The 19516-nt window shown below is 43.2% G+C and overlaps 1 protein-coding gene across 3 annotated transcripts in view; it reads left to right on the plus strand.

The window, feature by feature from the left end:
• Nucleotides 1-19516, plus strand: part of TMEM225B (transmembrane protein 225B) — a 33669-nt gene that overhangs the window by 12096 nt on the left and 2057 nt on the right. The window contains exons 2-5 of one of the 3 annotated variants that reach the window (XM_053555381.1): nt 8347-8401; nt 10276-10486; nt 11417-11563; nt 12323-12460. In XM_053555381.1, the coding sequence (XP_053411356.1) occupies nt 10279-10486; nt 11417-11563; nt 12323-12460 (493 nt within the window). In that variant the 5' untranslated portion in view covers nt 8347-8401; nt 10276-10278. Of the gene's footprint in view, nt 1-8346; nt 8525-9913; nt 9937-10275; nt 10487-11416; nt 11564-12322; nt 12461-19516 lie in introns of those variants that run through there. The other 2 variants (XM_053555382.1, XM_053555383.1) reach the window with 2 other exon arrangements.

Genomic DNA, 19516 nt, shown 5'->3' on the forward strand with positions numbered 1-19516 from the left:
TTGTTAGATGGTAAGACATGGACTGAAGATCAATTAATTATAAAGCAGGAAACTCTTGAAGTAGGGCTACAGCTACACGGAGGAGATAAATGAGAAGAGAATAAACATGAGGGAATCCTTAGTAGCAAGGAACCCTGCGAATACGGACAAAGCTTTGGTAATATCTCAAATTTCTTCCCACAGCCAAAAATTCCTACTGAAGGGAAATCTCAAATGTGTAATGTATGTAGAAAATTATTCAGATAGAACTCATACCTTATTCAGCATGAAAAAATCCACACCCAGGAGAAATCTTGTGTCATGAATATGGAAAGCCTTTGGCCATAGTTCAAACCTTATTCAGCATCAGAGAATACTGATGAGAATACTGAGGAGAAACCCTATGAATGCAGCGAGTGTGGGAACACCTTCTGGCGAGGCTCACACCCTATTTAGCATCAGATAATTCATACAGAAGAGATGCCTTGTATATGTAACGAATGTGGAAGAGCTTTTGGTCTCTGCTTAAGTCTTATTTGCCATCAGAGAATCCACACCAGGGAGAACCCCTGTGAGTTCTAGTAGAGCCCAAACTAATAGAACATCAGTGAGCTCACACCAAAGATAGACCATATGAATGCAATGACTGTGGGAAAACTTATAGTCATAACTGGCATCTCATTGGACATCAGAGAGTACATATGGGGGAGACTCCTTATGATTATAATGAGTGTGGGAGATCTGTCTGAGGAGTTCCTTCCTTAGTGGTACATCATGGAACTCACATGGAAGAGAAACTATGAATGTATTGCATGTGGGAAGGCTTTTAGTTGGAACTCCCACCTTACCCAGCATCAGAGAACTCACAGTGGAGTAAAGTGGCAATGTGGGAAAGCATGCAGGTAGAATTCATGCCTTATAGATCACCTGGGAAACCATAGAACAGAGAAATTATAAATGAAATGAATATGGTAAAACACCCTGATTGGTGTTCAACTCTTACAAATCAGAGAATTTGCACTGGAGGGAAACCTTCTGAGTGTGGTATGAGAAGGCCTTCAGTCCTAATTAAGACACCTGAGAATCCACACAATGGACAGACCTCATAGATGTTTTCAATTCATGAAAATGTTCAGAGTTCCTACCTTATCTAGCATCAGCAAGTTCCCTTTGGAGGAGTCTCTGGGGAGGGCCCTTGTTGTAGAAAGCTTTGCTATGTGTCAGAGAATCTGCATGAAGAGATGAAGAGCTATTGTGCTACACTATACAGGTGATGACCAGAGTGGGACCTTTAGTTAGCATGACTTTTTATTTGGTATTGGGGATCTACATCAGAGGGAGAGTATTGTATTCCAAATCTCCATAATCATCCTCTGAAAATAGAATGAGTTGGGTTTTCTTTTTTTTTTTTTAGAGACAGAGTCTCACTTTATCACCCTCAGTAGAGTGCCATGTTGTCACAACTCATAGCAACCTCCAACTGCCTGGGCTTAGGCAATTCTATTGCCTCAGCTTCCCAAGTAGCTGAGACTACGGTCACCCGCCACAATGCCCAGCCCTAAGAACCAGGGGAGCCAATTTTTTTTTGTTGAGTTTGGCCAGGGCCGGTTCAAACCCATCACCCTCGGTATATGGGGCCGGTGCCCTACCCACTAAGCCAGGCGCCGCCCAATGAGTTGGGTTTTCCTCTAAGGCAGTGGTTCTCAATCTTCCTAATTCTGCAAGCCTTTAATACAGTTCCTGTGGGTTGAAACCCATCGGTTGAGAACCGCTGCTCTGAGGAAAAGCAATCTGATTTTTTAAAAATCAACAATAAGCATTTATAACAAAGTAGATTATTCCTCTTAGACATCTAAAATGAATCAACAATGTAACTCAGTAGAGGTACTGTTGGAGCTTCTTGTAATGATTAAATTATTGATCATAAATGGGTGCTCAAGTCTGGTATGTTAACTACATTGTCTCAGTTATATATCACACTACTCAACTGCCTTGCAAGGCCTTCCTTTGACAAGTATAGAGTAGTGAAGCTCTACCTCAGTTTATGATAGAATTTTTGTTACATTCAAGTTTGAATGGTAGGGTTTTTATTTTGTTTTGTTTTGTTTTGAGACAGGGTCTCACTCTGATGCTCAGGCCAGAGTGCTGTGGCTTCAGCTTAGCTCAGTCTCCTGGGTTCAAGTGATCCTCCTGCCTTAGTATCCCAAGTAGCTGGGACTACAGGCGCCAGCCATCACATCAGACTTATTTTTCTATTTTTGGTAGAGATGGGGTCTCATTCTTACTCAGGCTGGTCTCAAACTCCTGGGCTCAAACAATCATCCTACCTCCACCTTCCAGGATTACAGGTGTGAGCCACCATGCTCTGTCTGAATGGTACCTTTTTATGACAGGAAATCTTGAAAATGATTCCAGATTGAGTATTCATTAAACAAAATGCTTGGGATCAGAAGTGTTTCAGATTTTGGAATATTTGCATTACCTGGTTGAGTATCCAAATATGAAAATCCAAAATCTGAAATGTTCTAATGGAGACTTCCTTGCAGCATCATGTTGCCACTCAAAGTTTCAGATTTTAGGTTTTTGGATTAGGGATATTAGCCAGTAATGAGGGTTTAGGAAAAAAAAAAACCCAAAAAACATAAAACCAGCCAGGAGTTAACCCTTTCTCTTCACCTAAACTTGAAATAAATGTGTATTTGTCATAAGGTTAATTTTATGTGTCAATTTGTCTGGGCAAGATAGCTAATTAAACATTATTTCAGTGTGTGTCTGTGAGGGTATTTCCAGAAGAGATCAGCATTTCAAACAGTAGACGGAGGAGTAGAGAAAATCTGGCCTCACCAATGTAGCCATCAATCAATCCATTGAGGGCGTAAATAGAACGGAAAGGTGGAGGAAGGATGAATTTGCTCTCTGCTTGAGCTGGGGTGTCCATCTTCTCTCAGTGCACTCAGATATGCCTAGTTCTTGGGCCTTCTGGCTCAGACTTGGGCTTAAACTATTGGCTCCCCTGGTTCTCAGGGCTTATGGTTTGAACTAGATCACACCACTCACCTTTCCTGGGCCTCAAGCTTGCAAAATGGGAGATTTTTGGATTTTGTAACCAACATGATCTCATGAGCCAACCCCTCACAATAAATCTCTTTCTATATATCTATTTATCTATCTAAATTGGTTCTGTTTCTCTAGGGAGCTTTGACTAATAAAGGTAGTTACCATATGTCCCAGTAGGCTTTAATCAGAGAAGTAGAAACACTCAGAGACATACAAACACTCATCCACCCTACATGCATATAAAAGGGATTTATTTATTTATTTATTTATTTTGTAGAGACAGAGTCTCACTTTATGGCCCTCGGTAGAGTGTCGTGGCCTCACACAGCTCACAGCAACCTCCAACTCCTGGGGCTTAAGTGATTCTCTTGCCTCAGCCTCCCGAGTAGCTGGGACTACAGGTGCCTGCCACAACACCCGGCTATTTTTTGGTTACAGTTTGGCCGGGGCCGGGCTTGAACCCGCCACCTTCGGTATATGGGGCTGGCGCCTTACCGACTGAGCCACAGGCGCCGCCCTAAAAGGGATATTTTTAAATCGTGTCTTTTAAAAAAATTTTTTTTATTATTTTTAAAAAAAAATTATTTATTTATTTTTTTAGAGACAGAGTCTCAGTCTGTTGCCCTCAGTAGAGTACTGTGGTGTCACAGCTCACAGCACCTTTGGAGCAACCTCCAGCTCTTGGGCTTAGGCGATTCTCTGGCCTCAGCCTTCCATGCAGCTGGGACTACAGGCGCCCGCCATATAAAAGGAATTTTTAAAACAAGAAATTGGCCTAATGCAATGGTGGGAGCAAGTTAAGCAATACATACAAGGTTATGGTCTCTGTGTCTGATGCTAGAGCCTGAAGTCCCTAAGACAGCCAGGATAGGAACATCCCAAGCATGTTGGAATCCACAAGCATGAGTTAGAACCCCTTGAGGACTGAAATCACATCAATTCTTCATGGCTCTGACATTGGAGTTGAGGGTACCTTGCAGAAGCTGGGGCCCTTTGCCACACAGCTAAACTCACATGCTCACAAACCTGGCCTAGTGAAGACAAAGGAGACTCAGCAAATCATTAGCAATGTGTGCAAGCTACAAAATAATCCGTTTTTCTTCTGCTCTCCAAATCTCCTGTGAAGCCCACCTGGGCAGGAACATACAAAAAAGGAAATTCTGGCAAATGCAGTTCAGCCTAGCCAAGTTGCCACATAACAAAAGCATGACATCATACTGAGAAATTATTTGGTTTAGAAAATTTGCCAACTTATTGAGTAATTTATGTCACATAAAATGAAAAGAGATTCAGTTGACTGCAGGACACTGAGAAGTGAAATACTGGTTCAAGGAGATGCAATAGCTACTTCCACTCACAATTACAATAAACAGGACAGAGGAGATACAAGGAAAGCTATTGGGTTCAAACGTCACCCTACTGCTTTCCTGATTGATGTGTCTGAATGTGGAATTCCCTGATTCCTTGTTTGGATGAATGATTATCTAAAAATCAGTGAAAATTATACCAACATTGTGGACTTCTGTGTTGAAAGTTGCCTCCTTTCTAGTTTGTCTCCACTCTCCCCTCAGCATTTCCTCACCCTCCTTCCTCCACCATCCTTTAGTATTCAGGTGTGTCCAAACTTTTGGCTTCTCTGTGCCACATTGGAAGATGAAGAGTTGTCATGGGCCACACATTAAATACACAAACACTAATGAAAGCTGAGGAGCGAAAGAAAAAAAAATATCTGTGCATAATTTTTTCATCACCACAGATAAGCAAAAAGTCCTCATATAATCCTCATGTATCCCTAATCCAAAAACCTAAAATCTGAAACTTTGAGTGGCCCTTGGGTTGGACATTGTGCTGGGGTAGGTGATTAGCACACTACAAAAAGAGCAAAATAAGGGTCATGTTGGCTCTATGGACTGCCTTGCCATGTGGACCTCTGGGTGGGGGCTTACGCTCTGTGAGGTTAGAGCTGAGCCTTGGGCTATTGTGCCCACTTACTCTACCTGGCGCCTGACCTGCTCAAGTCCTTCCCAGCCCTTATAGCACAGAAAGGGCCTGAGGTTGAGTGTGAAGGCAGGGCCCAATTCTGATTGGCAGAGAAAGGCAGTGGCCTACAGCTACACATGCCTGGGTCTAAGGGCAAAAGTGTCTATGAAGGCCAGGGAAGGGGAGCAAAGTGTCTGTCTAGCACCACCAAATAGCCCTGACGTGGGAGCTCTGGGTCTTTGGGCACACTCAGTAGGATCAAACAGATTAGTTCACCAAGCTGTTAGAACCCAGCCAGGTGGCTGGGTGCCCATAGCACAGTGGTTATACACAGAGGGTGGCAGGTTTGAACCCAGCCTGGGTCAGCTAAACAATAAGGACAACTGCAACAAAAAATAGCCGGGCGTTGTGGTGGGCTCCTGTAGTCCCAGCTACTCGGGAGACTGAGGCAAGAAAATCATTTAAGCCAAGGAGTTTGAGGTTGCTGTGAGCTGTGACGCCATGGCACTCTACCAAGGGCAACATAGTAAGACTCTGTCTCAAAACAACAAAAAAAAAGAACCCAGCTAGGTGAACATGAAGGTGACCCCTCATCCCAACTTGACATGACTTCCTAGGTCCTGGCACTGAAATTTCCACATCCTAGGCAAATCTGGACTTCTGGTCACCCAAACCCATAATGACCCCATCAGGAGTGACCCCATCAAGCTAACTACTTCCCTTGTCACTTTCCCCTTATAGCTCCCAGCTGCAAGAAGACACGACAGAGAATTTGCTACTTAGGCTACAGATTAGAATCACCTGGGGACCTGTCACAGGATTAATGCCTCAGCTTCAATCGCAGTGATTCTGTGTAATTGGTGTAGAGTGTGGCCTGGATATTGGGATTTTATAAGTTCCCAGGTGATTCTAATGTGCAAACAAGGTTAACAATCAGAGGATCTTGCTGTTTGTGGGTGTGAAGAGAAGGATACACGGAGAGCAAATAGGATCTGATGGCTTAGTCACTGATGGCTAGTAAGAGGGCTGGGCTGGGAGTATAGGAAGCAATGAGGGCCTGTGAGAGAGGGTAAGAGTGTCGGGGCTCAGGGAACGATGTGGGCAGCTCATGGATGAATTGCCTAAGGGCAGTGAGCTGGGACACACAGGAGCAGGCCCCTGTACATTTCCCGGTTCTGTTTCTCAGTAAAACCATGGTTGAGGCAACTCATGTTTTGCCTTTGGAGCTCTGGACCACGGATGCACACAGGCTGAAGAAAGTCAGAATTCTGCAGACCCCTGCCCAACTCATGGCACTCCAATGGGCAGTTCCCTCTTTCCTTGCCTATTCCTCTACCCTAGACCTGAGAACACAGGAATGTACTTCCAAAGGAGGATGTGACCTAAACTTAGGCACATACTTTAAAATGTGCGGTCCCTATGCGTCCATTGTACACAGGGGTGAGAGGCATTCCTTGGGCTCTGGTAATTTGGGAGGATAATAAACTCTAGCACCAGGTGAGGCATCTATTCCTCTACAGCAGGGGTCCTCAAACTGCGGCCCCATGGGCCACATAAGGCGGTGTGATTGTATTTGTTCCCATTTTGTTTTTTTACTTCAAAATAAGGTATGTGCAGTGTGCATAGGAATTTGTTCATAGTTTTTTTTTTTTAAACTATAGTCCGACCCTCCAATGGTCTGAGGGACAGTGATTTGGCCCCCTGTTTAAAAAGTTTGAGGACGCCTGCTCCTCAGCCTAATAATGTTTTAAGCAACTATCAATAATCCTTTGGGTAAATTCTTATTCTGAGGCTCAGTTTCTTCATCTGTAGTACGATAACAATACCTTTTTTTTTAACTGCTGTGTTTAAAAGTGTTATATAAGATAGTTCATCTGAAAATGCTAGCATGGTTTGCCCTAAGAACACCATTCTCTTTCCTTTAAGAACATTCCCACCCTGCATTCCCAGGTGTGGTCCAAACTGCAGGCTTCCCAGATAATTTTACTTGCCTGGGCACTGTGGGGTGCAGCTAGCTGGTCATTGTACCTCATCTCTTTTGGCCAGAATGGTATGTGCAAGTGACCCCAGCTAGGCTTATCAGAATACTTCCCTGGGAAATTTGGACGTAAGTAGGGGTGAGGAAAACATTTTCCCTCCAGGGTGGCCAGATGTGAGTTTTTAAAGTTGTTTGTGACTGTGTCCCCTGCCCCCGGGAGAATGAAAGCCTAAGGATAGGGGAGATCAAAGCTGTCTCTGAGATCAGGGGAGACAGCCAGACCAGGAGGACCACCAAGTGCTTCTGACTAGATAGGTAATTTTACTACATTCTGGCTAGTGGAGAGGGGCAAGGCCGCAGGCGTCCTCAAACTTTTTAAACAGGGGGCCAATTCACTGTCCCTCAGACCGTTGGAGGGCCCGACTTTAGTTTAAAAAAAAAACAAAACTATGAACAAATTCCTATGCACATTACACGTATCTTATTTTGAAGTAAAAAAAAAAAAAGGGCGGCACCTGTGGCTCAGTGAGTAGGGCGCCGGCCCCATATGCCGAGGGTGGCGGGTTCAAACCCAGCCCTGGCCAAACTGCAACAAAAAATAAAATAGCCAGGCATTGTGGCGGGCGCCTGTAGTCCCAGCTGCTCGGGAGGCTGAGGCAAGAGAATCGCGTAAGCCCAAGAGTTAGAGGTTGCTGTGAGCCGTGTGACGCCACGGCACTCTACCCGAGGGCGGTACAGTGGGACTCTGTCTCTACAAAAAAACAAAAACAAAAAAGGGAACAAATACAATCACACCGCCTCATGTGGCCCGCGGGCCACAGTTTGAGGACCCCTGCGTAAGGGGATCCTGGTTTTTTAAAATCTTAGGGAGTTATAAATGCATTTCCTGTGTGAACAAGGGGCACTGGTGACTTATCCAGCTGTAAGTCGCCATTCTTGTCACTAGAGCCAGCGCCCTACCCTCACCCCAGGATTGGAATCCAGTCCTGTCTCCAACAGACCCCACTTCTTGGAAGAGTTTCCCCAACTGGAAACCAGCAAGGCAGGTGGAATATCGCTGGTGTTGGTGAGAAGGGCAGACAGCCCTGTAGGAGGGTAAAAGGAGAGATGAATGTGAGCACGACCAGAGTGCCTGGGGGTGGGACGCGGTGGGGGTGCTGACAGGGTCTGGGGAAGGAGGATGACCCGACCCAACCCGCCCCGGGGAGTCGGAGACTCCTGCTTTATTCAGGCGATAGATATGAGCTGCAGTTTATGTGATTCTGTCCCTGTGCGGGAATCTTTGTCAGGCACATCATTGGACCCTTACAACAATCCAACGGAAAGAGTAACTATTTTTATCCGTTTTACAGATGAGGAAATCGAGACCCAGAAAAGAGAAGTGATTTACCCAAAGGCGTCCAGCTGGTAAGGGCACAGCTGAAATTCGAATTCAGATCCGTCTCTCGATTACTCCGTCCCCCCTCTCCCCCTCCCAGTGAGCGAGTCCTGTACTGCCAGTAAACCAGACGGGCAGGTCACTGTGGACAGGTGAGCAGCAGGCTGTGGGGAGGGCCAGGTCCCCACCATCTTGTGGGGTCGGAGCTGTGGGGGAGGAGCTCAGAGCCCAGGGCCGGGTTTCGGAGCCAACGGAAGCTCGGAAGCTCCGGACCGCGCCTGCGTTTGAAGGGGCGGACAAGGGGTCCAGGGGACCTGGGGAGAAACTCTGCACTGGACAGACAGGGGAGAAATATGGCGCCCCAGCGGGAGGGAGGGGGCTTCACAGGTTGGGAGGGAGTGGTGGGTGGTTGTGGAGGAATCGCCCAAACTCCAAACGTTGCCTGATTTGCAGTGTGGACACTCAAGGTAGGGTTTGAAGGCCTATGGCCAGCTCGGGCCCACCTTGGAGTCTGGAAATTGGCCTTTGGGGGTACGGAAGGGCGGCCTCCTGCCATTGTGAGGAAAGGAGAAGTTTGTCAGCAGGAAGGAACCTCTGAGCAACTCTGTGTCCGTTTGCAGCTATAGTTGACACAAAGTATAGGAAGGGACAATGGGAGGGGAGGAAGCACTGCCGTGGCGCACATTCCTCCAGGCCACCTCCCAACCTAGGATGTGCTTTAGGTCGCCCACCTTTTCACCCCTTCCCAGCATTTGCCAGCTGTCTCAGGAGGGCTGTAGGGACTAGGAGGGGCCAGGTGGGCAAGGTGATGAGGAACCTTCAGCTAAGCCAGTGATGCCAGGTGCTGGTCCTGGCACTAGGCCTATCAGTTCATCTACTCCATAGACTTAAAGGTGCTTTAAAAAGCAATAGTAAACAACAACAACAACAACAACAAACCAGTTAGGAATAGTAGATAACAGTTTGTTTTCAATGCCCCATATAAATAAAAAATGTAATCCCATGTTCCCCCATCCTCTCTCCTTTTTTCACACATGGACATACTTAGAATGAATTCACTGGCTCCACACAATTCCAGATGTGAGAGTCACTGAACTGAACTGCTGGCCATTGGTGGCTGGTGGTGGGTCAGGTAGCTAGGCATTGACTGCCCAGGGTGCAGGGAAAAGAAGCCCCCTGCCCCCCAGAGCCTTGGCTCCTGTAGTTGCTATGCACAGCTTGTAAACCTCAGTGCTGCCACTCACAGCCCTGTGTAGGCAGGAGTCTCCAGGCTTGGAGCTGGCTGTGATTTTGCAAAGGGCTGTCATCCAGGGTGCACCCCCTCCCACCCCCTCAGGTCTTCCTTTCACCTGAAGCCCTCCTATGCACTGCTAGGTAACCAGGGTGGTCACAATGCCACCTAGAGGCCTGCAACCAAACAGGCCTGTCCTCTCTGCAGCTGGGCTCCAGCCACCTCTCTCCCTCCCCGCTCCTCCCTGGCTGCTGCAGGAAAACTCATTTCTCAGAGCTGCCAAGTGTCAGCACAGAGAGGAAAGCAGACTCATTGAAGATTTGCCCTGAAGTTGTGAGTGGCTACTCCACAGGGATATCTGAATTTTAGAAGCAGCCTGCCCTCTGCCTTACCCTCTAGCTTTAACCAAGCATGTGAGTGCTGAGCACTGTGCTGGACACTTTGATATTCCTTATTGGGCAGGTGTTATAGTCTCCCCTTTACAAACGGGAGAAATGTAGAAATCAAGGTCCTAAGAGTTTGATAAAGTCCTCAAGATGACACATCTAGAAAGTGGTAAAGCTGGGACAAGGCCAGGCAGCAGTTACAACAGCCCCCATCACTTCTACTCTGTGCTGCAGGAGAATGCAGGTTGATATTCCCACCTCTGCTGTCATTTTCCCTTTTGTACAGGCAATGCTGACGTTAGAGGACAAGGACATGAAGGGATTCACCTGGGCCATAGCCCCAGCCTTGGCTGCCCTGGGCTACCTGCTCATGCTGCTGGTCTCCGTCTTTCCTTTCTGGGTGCGGCTCATGAATGAGGAGTCCCGCGAAGTGTTTTTCAGTGGCCTGTTTGAGAACTGCTTCCATATTAAGTGCTGGAAGCCTCGACCCTTATCCAGTAAGGAGGGATGGGGGTGAGGAGGGAGCTGGGGAAGGACTGGGACAGGTTGGGAGCAGAGAAGATAAAATTTAGTAAGCCTATAAGGGCATTTGCCCATGTCTCTCCCAACTCTCTTCGGGTTAGAGGAAAGTAGGAGCCTGGTTGACCACTGGAGTCAGAGCAGATATGTCAGGAACAGTTTATTTCTATGCTAGGAGTGTTCTAGCTAGGAGGAGGTAACACCAGCTCTCAGGGATGTGATTAGTCTGAATGGACAGTGTCCTTTTGGGTGGGCACAGCTCCAAACCAGGGAACAGGCTAATTAGCAGAGAATGGCTGGACTTCGGTCCGTACTTGTCTCCTTGGTCACATATCTGCTCAGCTGTAGGTGGCAGCTCTCCAGGTATTATGGGCCAGCCTGTGTGATCTCCTTGATTCAAGATTCCTTGACCTGGAACTACTGATGTTTGGGTTGGGTCATTTTTGTTGTGGGGCTTTCCTGTTTCCTGCAGGGTGGTTAGTAGTTCTATGCCCTTTTCTACCCACTAGATGCTACAGGCTTTGCTAACTAAAATTATCTACAGGCTTTCCCAAATATTTTTGAGGGACAAAATTGTCCCCACTTGAGAACTACTGTTTAACCTGAGGGTAGATTCTGGATACCACTTTTCCCCACGTGGTCTTATGCAACCAGATTGATATAATACTATATGTAAGAACTGATGAATGGTTTCTGTTTGATATTGTCAGTCTAATCTTTTTTTCTGTATACTTTCATGTTGTCGGGAACAAAATGGTGAGGCCAAAGCATTCTTGGGGTTACAACCTGTCCCATGGCCGTGCTTTTGGACTTGAGGATGGTCAAGGCTCCAGGGGCCAGCCTTAATCAGCCTCTGCCCTTTCGGGTGAGGGGCCCCAGCTCCAGCTCCAGCTCTCTCTCTCCTACAGTTTACATCCTTCTCGGCCGGGTTTTCCTGCTTTCTGCAGTCATCTTGGCTTTCCTTACCACCTTCATCATGGTGTCCTTTGCATCTGAGCTCTTCCCGAGGACCCGGAAGTACAACTTTGTGTCAGCCTTCATCAGCTTTATCACAGGTGTGGAACAGCCAGGCAGTTCCTGTCTCTTGACAGGATCTGGGAATGGGTCCACAGGAAGAGGGGTGAATGGTCTCTGGGGTGTTAAGAGAGGCATAATTTTTAAGGCTCCTCCTTTGTAGCTGTGTCTGTGAAGTAACTCACCCTCACTCTTGCCTCTCAAAATTTAGGATTTCACTTCTTTGGGATTTTTCAACATTCCATTTCCAGCTAGCCAGTCCTGACCCTGCGGGCTTGGCAGGTCCTTTTATCATAACCTGTCTATGCCAGTGCTGTCATAGAAGCTGGCCTAGAATTATAATTGAAATATATCATATAAATGAAATAGAAATGTTTCTTGAATGAATGATTGGAAAAAGACCATCTCTGCCCTTTGGAACATTTTTGACATTTTAAAGGGGTGACCCAGAGCAAATGGAGGAGGCAGAACACATACAGTGGGAAAATCAGGGTGTGTTTCATCCAATGTCATACTCAGAGGGCCAAACCTGAAGTCAGCCAAGAGTACAGATGCAGAGAGCACCAGGGAAGGAATTCTGAAGATGGGCCCCTGGGAGGGGAGGCTTTGAGATGAGTTGGAGAGGAGGGAGGGACACGCATGTGCGGTGAGGATTGTTGCTTGGAGAAGGCAAGGGATCCAGATGGAATAAAGGAGCCTCTGGAGGAGCAGCGGGGGCTGTTACTTTAAGTCTGAGGAAGGTGGGACCCAGGGCAAGAAGCCTGGGAGAAGAGCGAGGGCACCTCCCTGTGACCTTGCAGGGGCTTGCGCCTTCCTGGCTTTGCTGCTGCATGCCCTGGAGATCCAGAATCTGAGGACGAAACCCAGCCCCCCGCAGTTCTTTGTGCAGTGGCCTTACTACGTCCTGGGCTTTGGGATCCTTCTGTTCATGGTGGCTGGTGAGTATACAGGGCTGGTGCCTCTTCCTGTCCTCCGTTGGGGTTTGGGAGCCTCTCTTGTGAGGATTCTCTCTAGAGCCACGCCATTCCAAACTATGGCCATGAGCTATTTAACTTTAATTAGTTAAAATAAAAAGGTTTAAAATTCAGCCACACTGCAAATGTTCAGTAACCACAAGTGTGTCATGGTTATCATACTGGGTAGTGCAGATAGAATAGAGAAATTTCCTTCTTTGCGGAAAGTTCTACTGGACAGTGCTACTCTGGAGTCTTGTTCCTGCCCTCACCTCTCTGTTCTTGTCCTTCTTTCTTTGTCCTTTTTGACTGTAGAACCAAAGTCTTCCAGTTTTCAGACTCTCCCTCACACCATCTTGATTATTAAAGCTGTTACTCCTATCTCTAATTTTTTTTTTCTGTTGTTTTTTGGCCGGGGCTGGGTTTGAACCCACCACCTCTGGCATATGGGGCCAGCGCTCTACTCCTTTGAGCCACAGGTGCTGTCCTTCTATCTCTAATTTTATCTTAAAATCTGCTCTTGTTCTTTACCTTGCCACCTTTGTCTTCAAAATGCCATTACCATCTAGATTCTTAATCCTGTCTAGTTTGGTTCCTATACCTAATCCTTTCCTTACTATATTAATGTGACCTATGACCATATGCTATTGTAACTCAGTTTTATTCTACATTGACTATATAATATTTATAAGATATAAGTAATTAAAAAATAAACTGTATGCTGATATTTCTGGGATATAGTTATGTCAGTGTACAGTTGGATATTTCTAGCCATATTTTATCAAATTCATTGTTTATAAGTCACACCATTATTTTACATATTATGGAAAAAGAAAAATTAATGCCAAGCATGATTTTAAGATGCTACAGCTTGTGAGACACATCCTTACCTCAAAGATGTTAAAATGTGAAGAAAAAATTGACTCCTCAAAACTAACAAAATACGGTAGAACATAATCTGTGTCTTTCCCCACAGCTCTTCCTCATCTCATCCTCTTTTCTCCCCTCCATAATCAATTATTATAAAATTTATGCTACTCATAATTTCTACACACATATATATCCTTAAATAATATATTTATTTTTGCATGTTTGGAAATTATATATATGTTATCATACTGTATTCTTTTGGAACTTACTATGTTTGATCAATATTATATCTCTGAGATTCCTTCATGTTAATAAGAGTAAACTGAGTTTCATTCATTTTTATTGCCCTGAGAATTTAATTGTATAAATATTCCACAATTTATTTTCCTGCGAATAGACTTTAGAAGATTGTTGTTTTTTTCCTGTTATGAATGACACCTCGAGGAACTTTCTTATCCATGTCTCCCATTGCATGTGTGCAGGATTCTCTCTAGGATATATTCCTAGAATTGGAGTTGCTGGATTCAACATACTATGTATTTTTGGGGTTTTCCAGATGATGCCTAATAGATTTCCCAAGAAATTGTAACAATTTAAACTCCTACTAGCAAGGCAAAAGAATTCTTGTTTCTCTACTCCCTTGTCGACATTTGAAATCATCAGACTTTTTAACTTTGCCAGTTTAATTGGTATAAGGTGCTATCTTATGCTATTAATGTGTTTTCTTGATTATTAATCATGTTTAACATCTTTTCATATGTATATTGGTCATTTGTATTTCCTTCTCTAAGAGGTTCCTATTTAGTGTTTTGCTTGTATTTTCATTCATTTCAGACTGATTTATAGGAAGTCTTTATATATTTTAGATACTAATCATTCCTTAGTATAGGTGTTACAGATATCTTCTCCCTGTTTATGGGTTGGATTTTTACGTCTTTTATGGTGTCTTTTGAGGAACAGAAATTGCTAATTTTACTAAAATTAAATTTATTGATATTTTCTTTTAAATAGTTTATGTCTTTTGTGCATTATTGAAGAAATGTATCTTTGGTGAGTCCTTAAAGATATTTTATTTTATTATATTATCTTCCGACGTTTTGTAGTTTTGCCTTCTATATTTAACTCTTTAATTCATGTTGAGTTGATATATGGCATGGTATAGGGTTCACTCTCATTTTGTTTTTCATATGAATATCCAATGGTCATAATACTGTTTATTACTTATCCTTTCTTTACTGATCTGCATTGCCATTTTGCTCATTCATCAAATTTGCATATTCCACTAATCTATTTTAGAGCATAAACCACACTTTCATAATTACTGTAGCTTTATACTATCTTTTTTTTTTTTTTTTTTGAGACAGTGCCTCAAGCTGTCACCCTGGGTAGAGTGCCGTGGCATCACAGCTCACAGCAACCTCCAACTCCTGGGCTCAAGCAAGTCTCCTGCCTCTGCCTCCCAAGTAGCTGGGACTACAGGCGCTCACCACAAAGCTTGGCTAGTTTTTGGTTGCAGCCATCATTGTTGTTGGTGGGCCTGGGCTGGATTCGAACCCACCAGCTCAGGTGTATGTGGCTGGCGCCTTAGCTGCTTGAGCCACAGGCGCTGAGCCTTTATACTATCTTGATATATGGTAGGAAGTTATTCTTAGACTTTTTTTTTTTTACATAACTGATTCTAGCTTTTAAAATCAGGTTGTAACATTTCGCAGAAAAAATTCTGACATTTATTTGGAATATACAAAATTTATGATCAATTTAGGAACTGATACTTTTTTGTTCTTATATTCATCTGAAATCCAGAGAACCGATTCTTTTTATTAAAAATTAATATTGAATCTTCCTATCTATGAGCATGGTATTTTCCCCCTATTTTTAAAGATGTCCTTTAATGATTTTTTTTTAAGAGATGGAGTCTCACTTTGTCACCCTCGGTAGAGAGCTATGGCATCACAGCTCACAGCAACCTCCAGCTCTTGGGCTTAGGGATCTCAGCCTTCCAAGTAGTTGGGACCACAGGTGCCTGCCACAACACCTGGCTATTTTTTTGTTGCAGTTTGGCCAGGACCGGGTTCGAACCCGCCACTCTTGGTATATGGGGCTGGTGCCCTACTCACTGAGCCACAGGTGCTGCCCTCTTTAATGATTTTTTAAGAAGTTTTATAATTTTATATTTTTGCTTGATTTGGTTTCCTTAGAGATTTGCACCTCCAGTATAATGACAGCAGAATCGTGATTGTAAAGGAAATGTCTTTGATGTTTCATTATAAAGTGGAGTGTTTGTATATATTTTGGGTAGGCTGTCTTTTAATAAAAACAAAGCAGGAAGAATCACACTACCAGACCCCAGACTATACTATAAATTGATAGTGATCAAAACAGCATGGTACTGGTACAAAAACAGAGAGGTAGATATATGGAACAAAATAGAGAACCAAGAGATGAACCCAGCTACTTACCAGTATGTGATCTTTGACAAGCCAATTAAAAACATTTAGTGGGGAAAAGATTCTCTATTTAACAAATGGTGCTGGGTGAACTGGCTGGTGACCTGTAGAAGACTAAAACTCTACCCACACCTTTCACCATTAACTAAGATAGACTCACTGGATTAAAGATTTAAACTTACGACATGAACTATAAAAATACTGGAAGAAAGTGCAGGGAAAACTCTTGAAGAAATTGGTCTGGGCGAATATTTTATGAGGAGGACCCCCTGGGCAATTGAAGGAGCATCAAAAATACACTACTGGAACCTGATCAAACTAAAAGCTTTCTGCACAGCCAAGAATACAGTAAGTAAAGCAAGCAGACAGCCCTCAGAATGGGAGAAGATATTTGCAGGTTATGTCTCCGACAAAGGTTTAATAACCAGAATCCACAGAGAACTCAAACGTATTAGCAAGAAAAGAACATGTGACCCCATCTCAGGCTGGGCAAGGGACTTGAAGAGAAACTTCTCTGAAGAAGACAGGTGCACAGCCTACAGACATATGAAAAAATGCTCATCATCCTTAATCATCAGAGAAATGCAAATCAAAACTACTTTGAGATATCATCTAACTCCAGTAAGATTAGCCCATATCACAAAATCCCAAGACCAGACATGTTGGCGTGGATGTGGAGAAAAGGGAACACTTCTACACTGCTGGTGGGAATGCAAATAATACTTTCCTTTTGGAAAGATGTTTGGAGAACACTTAGAGATCTAAAAATAGACCTGTCACCCAATCCTACAATTCCTCTACTAGGTATATACCCAGAAGACCAAAACTCACATTATAACAAAGATATTTGTACCAGAATGTTTATTGCAGCCCAATTCATAATTGCAAAGTCATGGAAAAAACCTAAGTGCCCATCGATCCATGAATGGATTAATAAATTGTGGTATATGTACACCATGGAATATTATGAAGCCTTAAAGAAAGATGGAGACTTTACCTCTTTCATGTTCACATGGATGGAGCTGGAACATATTCTTCTTAGTAAAGTATCTCAAGAATGGAAGAAAAAGTATCCAATGTACTCAGCCCTACTATGAAACTAATTTATAGCTTTCATAGGAAAGCTATAACCCAGTTATAACCTAAGAATATGGGGAAAGGGGAAAGGGAGGGGAGAGAGGAGGATGGGCAGAAGGAGGGTAATTGGTGGGACCACACCTATGGTGCATCTTACAAGAGTACATGTGGAACTTCCTAAATGTAGAATATAAATGTCTTAACACAATAAAAAAAAAATAAACTCACAAATTCTAGAAAAAAAAAAAAAAAGAAAGTCATCTTTGGCTTGGTGCCTGTAGCACAGTGGTTACAGTACGAGCCACGTATACCAAGGCTGGCGGGTTCAAACTCAGACTGGGCCAGCTAAACAACAATGAGAATAACAACAACAACAACAACAAAAAATAACCGGATGTTGTGGCTGGCACCTGTAGTCCCAGCTACTTGGGAGGCTGAGGCAAGAGAATTGCTTAAGCCCAAGAGTTTGAGGTTGCTGTGAGCTGTGACGTCACAGCACTCTTCAGAGGGCGAAAAAGTGAGACTCTGTCTTAAAAAAAAAAAAGAAAGTCATCTGCTTAGTGGTTTGTTGGATTACATGATGGCTTTCCCTAGCAGCTTCCAAGGCAATGTCCAAATCACTGGCAAGAAAATGTTGCTGGAACTGCAGGCAGGATTGTAGAGGTTCCTCCCCACAGTTAAGGAAGGGTTTGTTCCAAGTTTGATTTTTCCAGGCTTGAATGCCATCAGGTCTGACCGTTCTAGGAATAGTTGCTCCAAGACTAGTTGTTCCAGGTTTGGTTACTCCAGGTTGGGTTGCTCTAGTTCAAGTTGCTCCAGGTCTAGTTGCTCCACACTAAGTATTTTAGCTTCCCACAAAGGATGAACTCATTCCTAAGTTACCCAATGAACATGCAGCCTAAAGATGTGTGAAGATGGGTTTGTTACTCAATTTCAGCATTTAAGTCTTTGGTATCTCATTGATTTAGAATTGCTTTATTTTGCTGATGAAGTTTTTATCATTATGTAGTAATCATTTTTATTTCTACTAATGATTTTTATCATAAAGTCTATTTTATTGGATACACACATTACTATAGCTATCTCTACGCTCTTTAGGTTAGTATTTTCCTGTAATACCTTTTTAATCTTTTACTTTAAACTGTTCTCTGTCTTCGTGTTTTGGATATCTCTAGTTTATAGCTGGATATTTTTTTTCACCTAGTCTTACAATCTTTGTTTCTTCACATTTATTGGGACTACTGACATGTTTGTAGTTTTTCTACTACCTTAATTTATGCTTTCAGTTTTTCTGCTACCCACTCCTCTCCTGCCTTGCTTTTGATTCATTGAGTTTTACTTAAATACAATTCTTATCATGTTTTCCTGCAATTTAGTTTGCAAGATATACAGTATATTTTTATTTATTTATTTTGAGACAGAGTCTCACTATGTCGCCCTTGGTAGAGTGCTATGGCGTCACAGCTCACAGCAACCTCAAACTCTTTTGGGTTTAAGCGATTGTCTTGCCTCAGCCTCCCAAGTAGCTGGGACTATAGGTGCCTACCACAATGCCCGGCTATTTTTTGTTGTTGTTGTTGCAGTTGTCATTGTTGTTTAGCTGGCCAGGCTGGATTGGAACCTGCCACCCTTGGTGTATGTGGTTGGCGCCACCACTGTGCTATAGGCGCCTTCCTATATAGTCTATTTTTATTTGTATAGTAGTTGCTCTTGCTGTTTTAACATGCTTGCTTAAGAAAGTTGAAAACTGATTTCTTTTCTCTCAGACTTTCTTTGATATTTATTCTGTTTGTAAATAACACAAGAACCTCCCCCCCTACCAATTTATATGCTTTTTTCCCCCCAATATTTTAGTATTTTTTGTTTTATACATTTGGCATTACTATTATTATTTCATGTATTTAATATTTGTTTGCTTACATTTATGCTCATATTTGCCAATTTATTTGCTCATTATACCTTCTCAGAGTTTTTATCCAAGATTATTATTCTTATGTCAGAAATATATTCTTTGATCTCTCTCACCTCTTCATGAGACCCACTTCCAACTCTTTGAAGTACTTTCTTTTCTTAAATAAAAGTGTTTTTTTTTTTTTAATGTATTTTTTATAATGCTTGTTAGTGAGGATCCATTAGAAATACACTCTCTAAAATTTGGTTATATAAAATTTTCTGGTTTATATTGTGAGTTATATTGGTTTATATTGTGAGTTTAGCTAATGCCTGTAATCCTAGCACTATGGGAGGCCAAGGCAAGTGGATTGCCTAAGCTCACTGGTTCAAGACCAGTCTGAGCAAGTGTGAGATGCTGTCTCTTAAGAAATAGCTGGGTCTTGCAGGTGCCTGTACTCCCAGCTACTCGGGAGGCTGAGGCAAGAGAATTGCTTGAGTCCAAGAGTTTGAGGTTTCTGTGAGCTATGATGCCACAGCACTCTACCGAGGGTGACAAAGTGAGACTGTGTCTCAAAAAATTTTTTTTCTTTCATTTATTATTTTTCTGAACATACATTTTTATGACAGTTATTCTCAGCATTCATGATATTATTCCATTATTTTTCCATTTCCATTGTTGGCTACTAAGAATTTGTCTCTATACAAATATCAACTCTTTTAAAGATAATATTTCTTTTTTTTATTAAATCATAAC

This window comes from Nycticebus coucang, chromosome 12 (assembly GCF_027406575.1).
Source record: "Nycticebus coucang isolate mNycCou1 chromosome 12, mNycCou1.pri, whole genome shotgun sequence".
NCBI classification, from domain to species: Eukaryota; Metazoa; Chordata; class Mammalia; order Primates; family Lorisidae; genus Nycticebus; species Nycticebus coucang.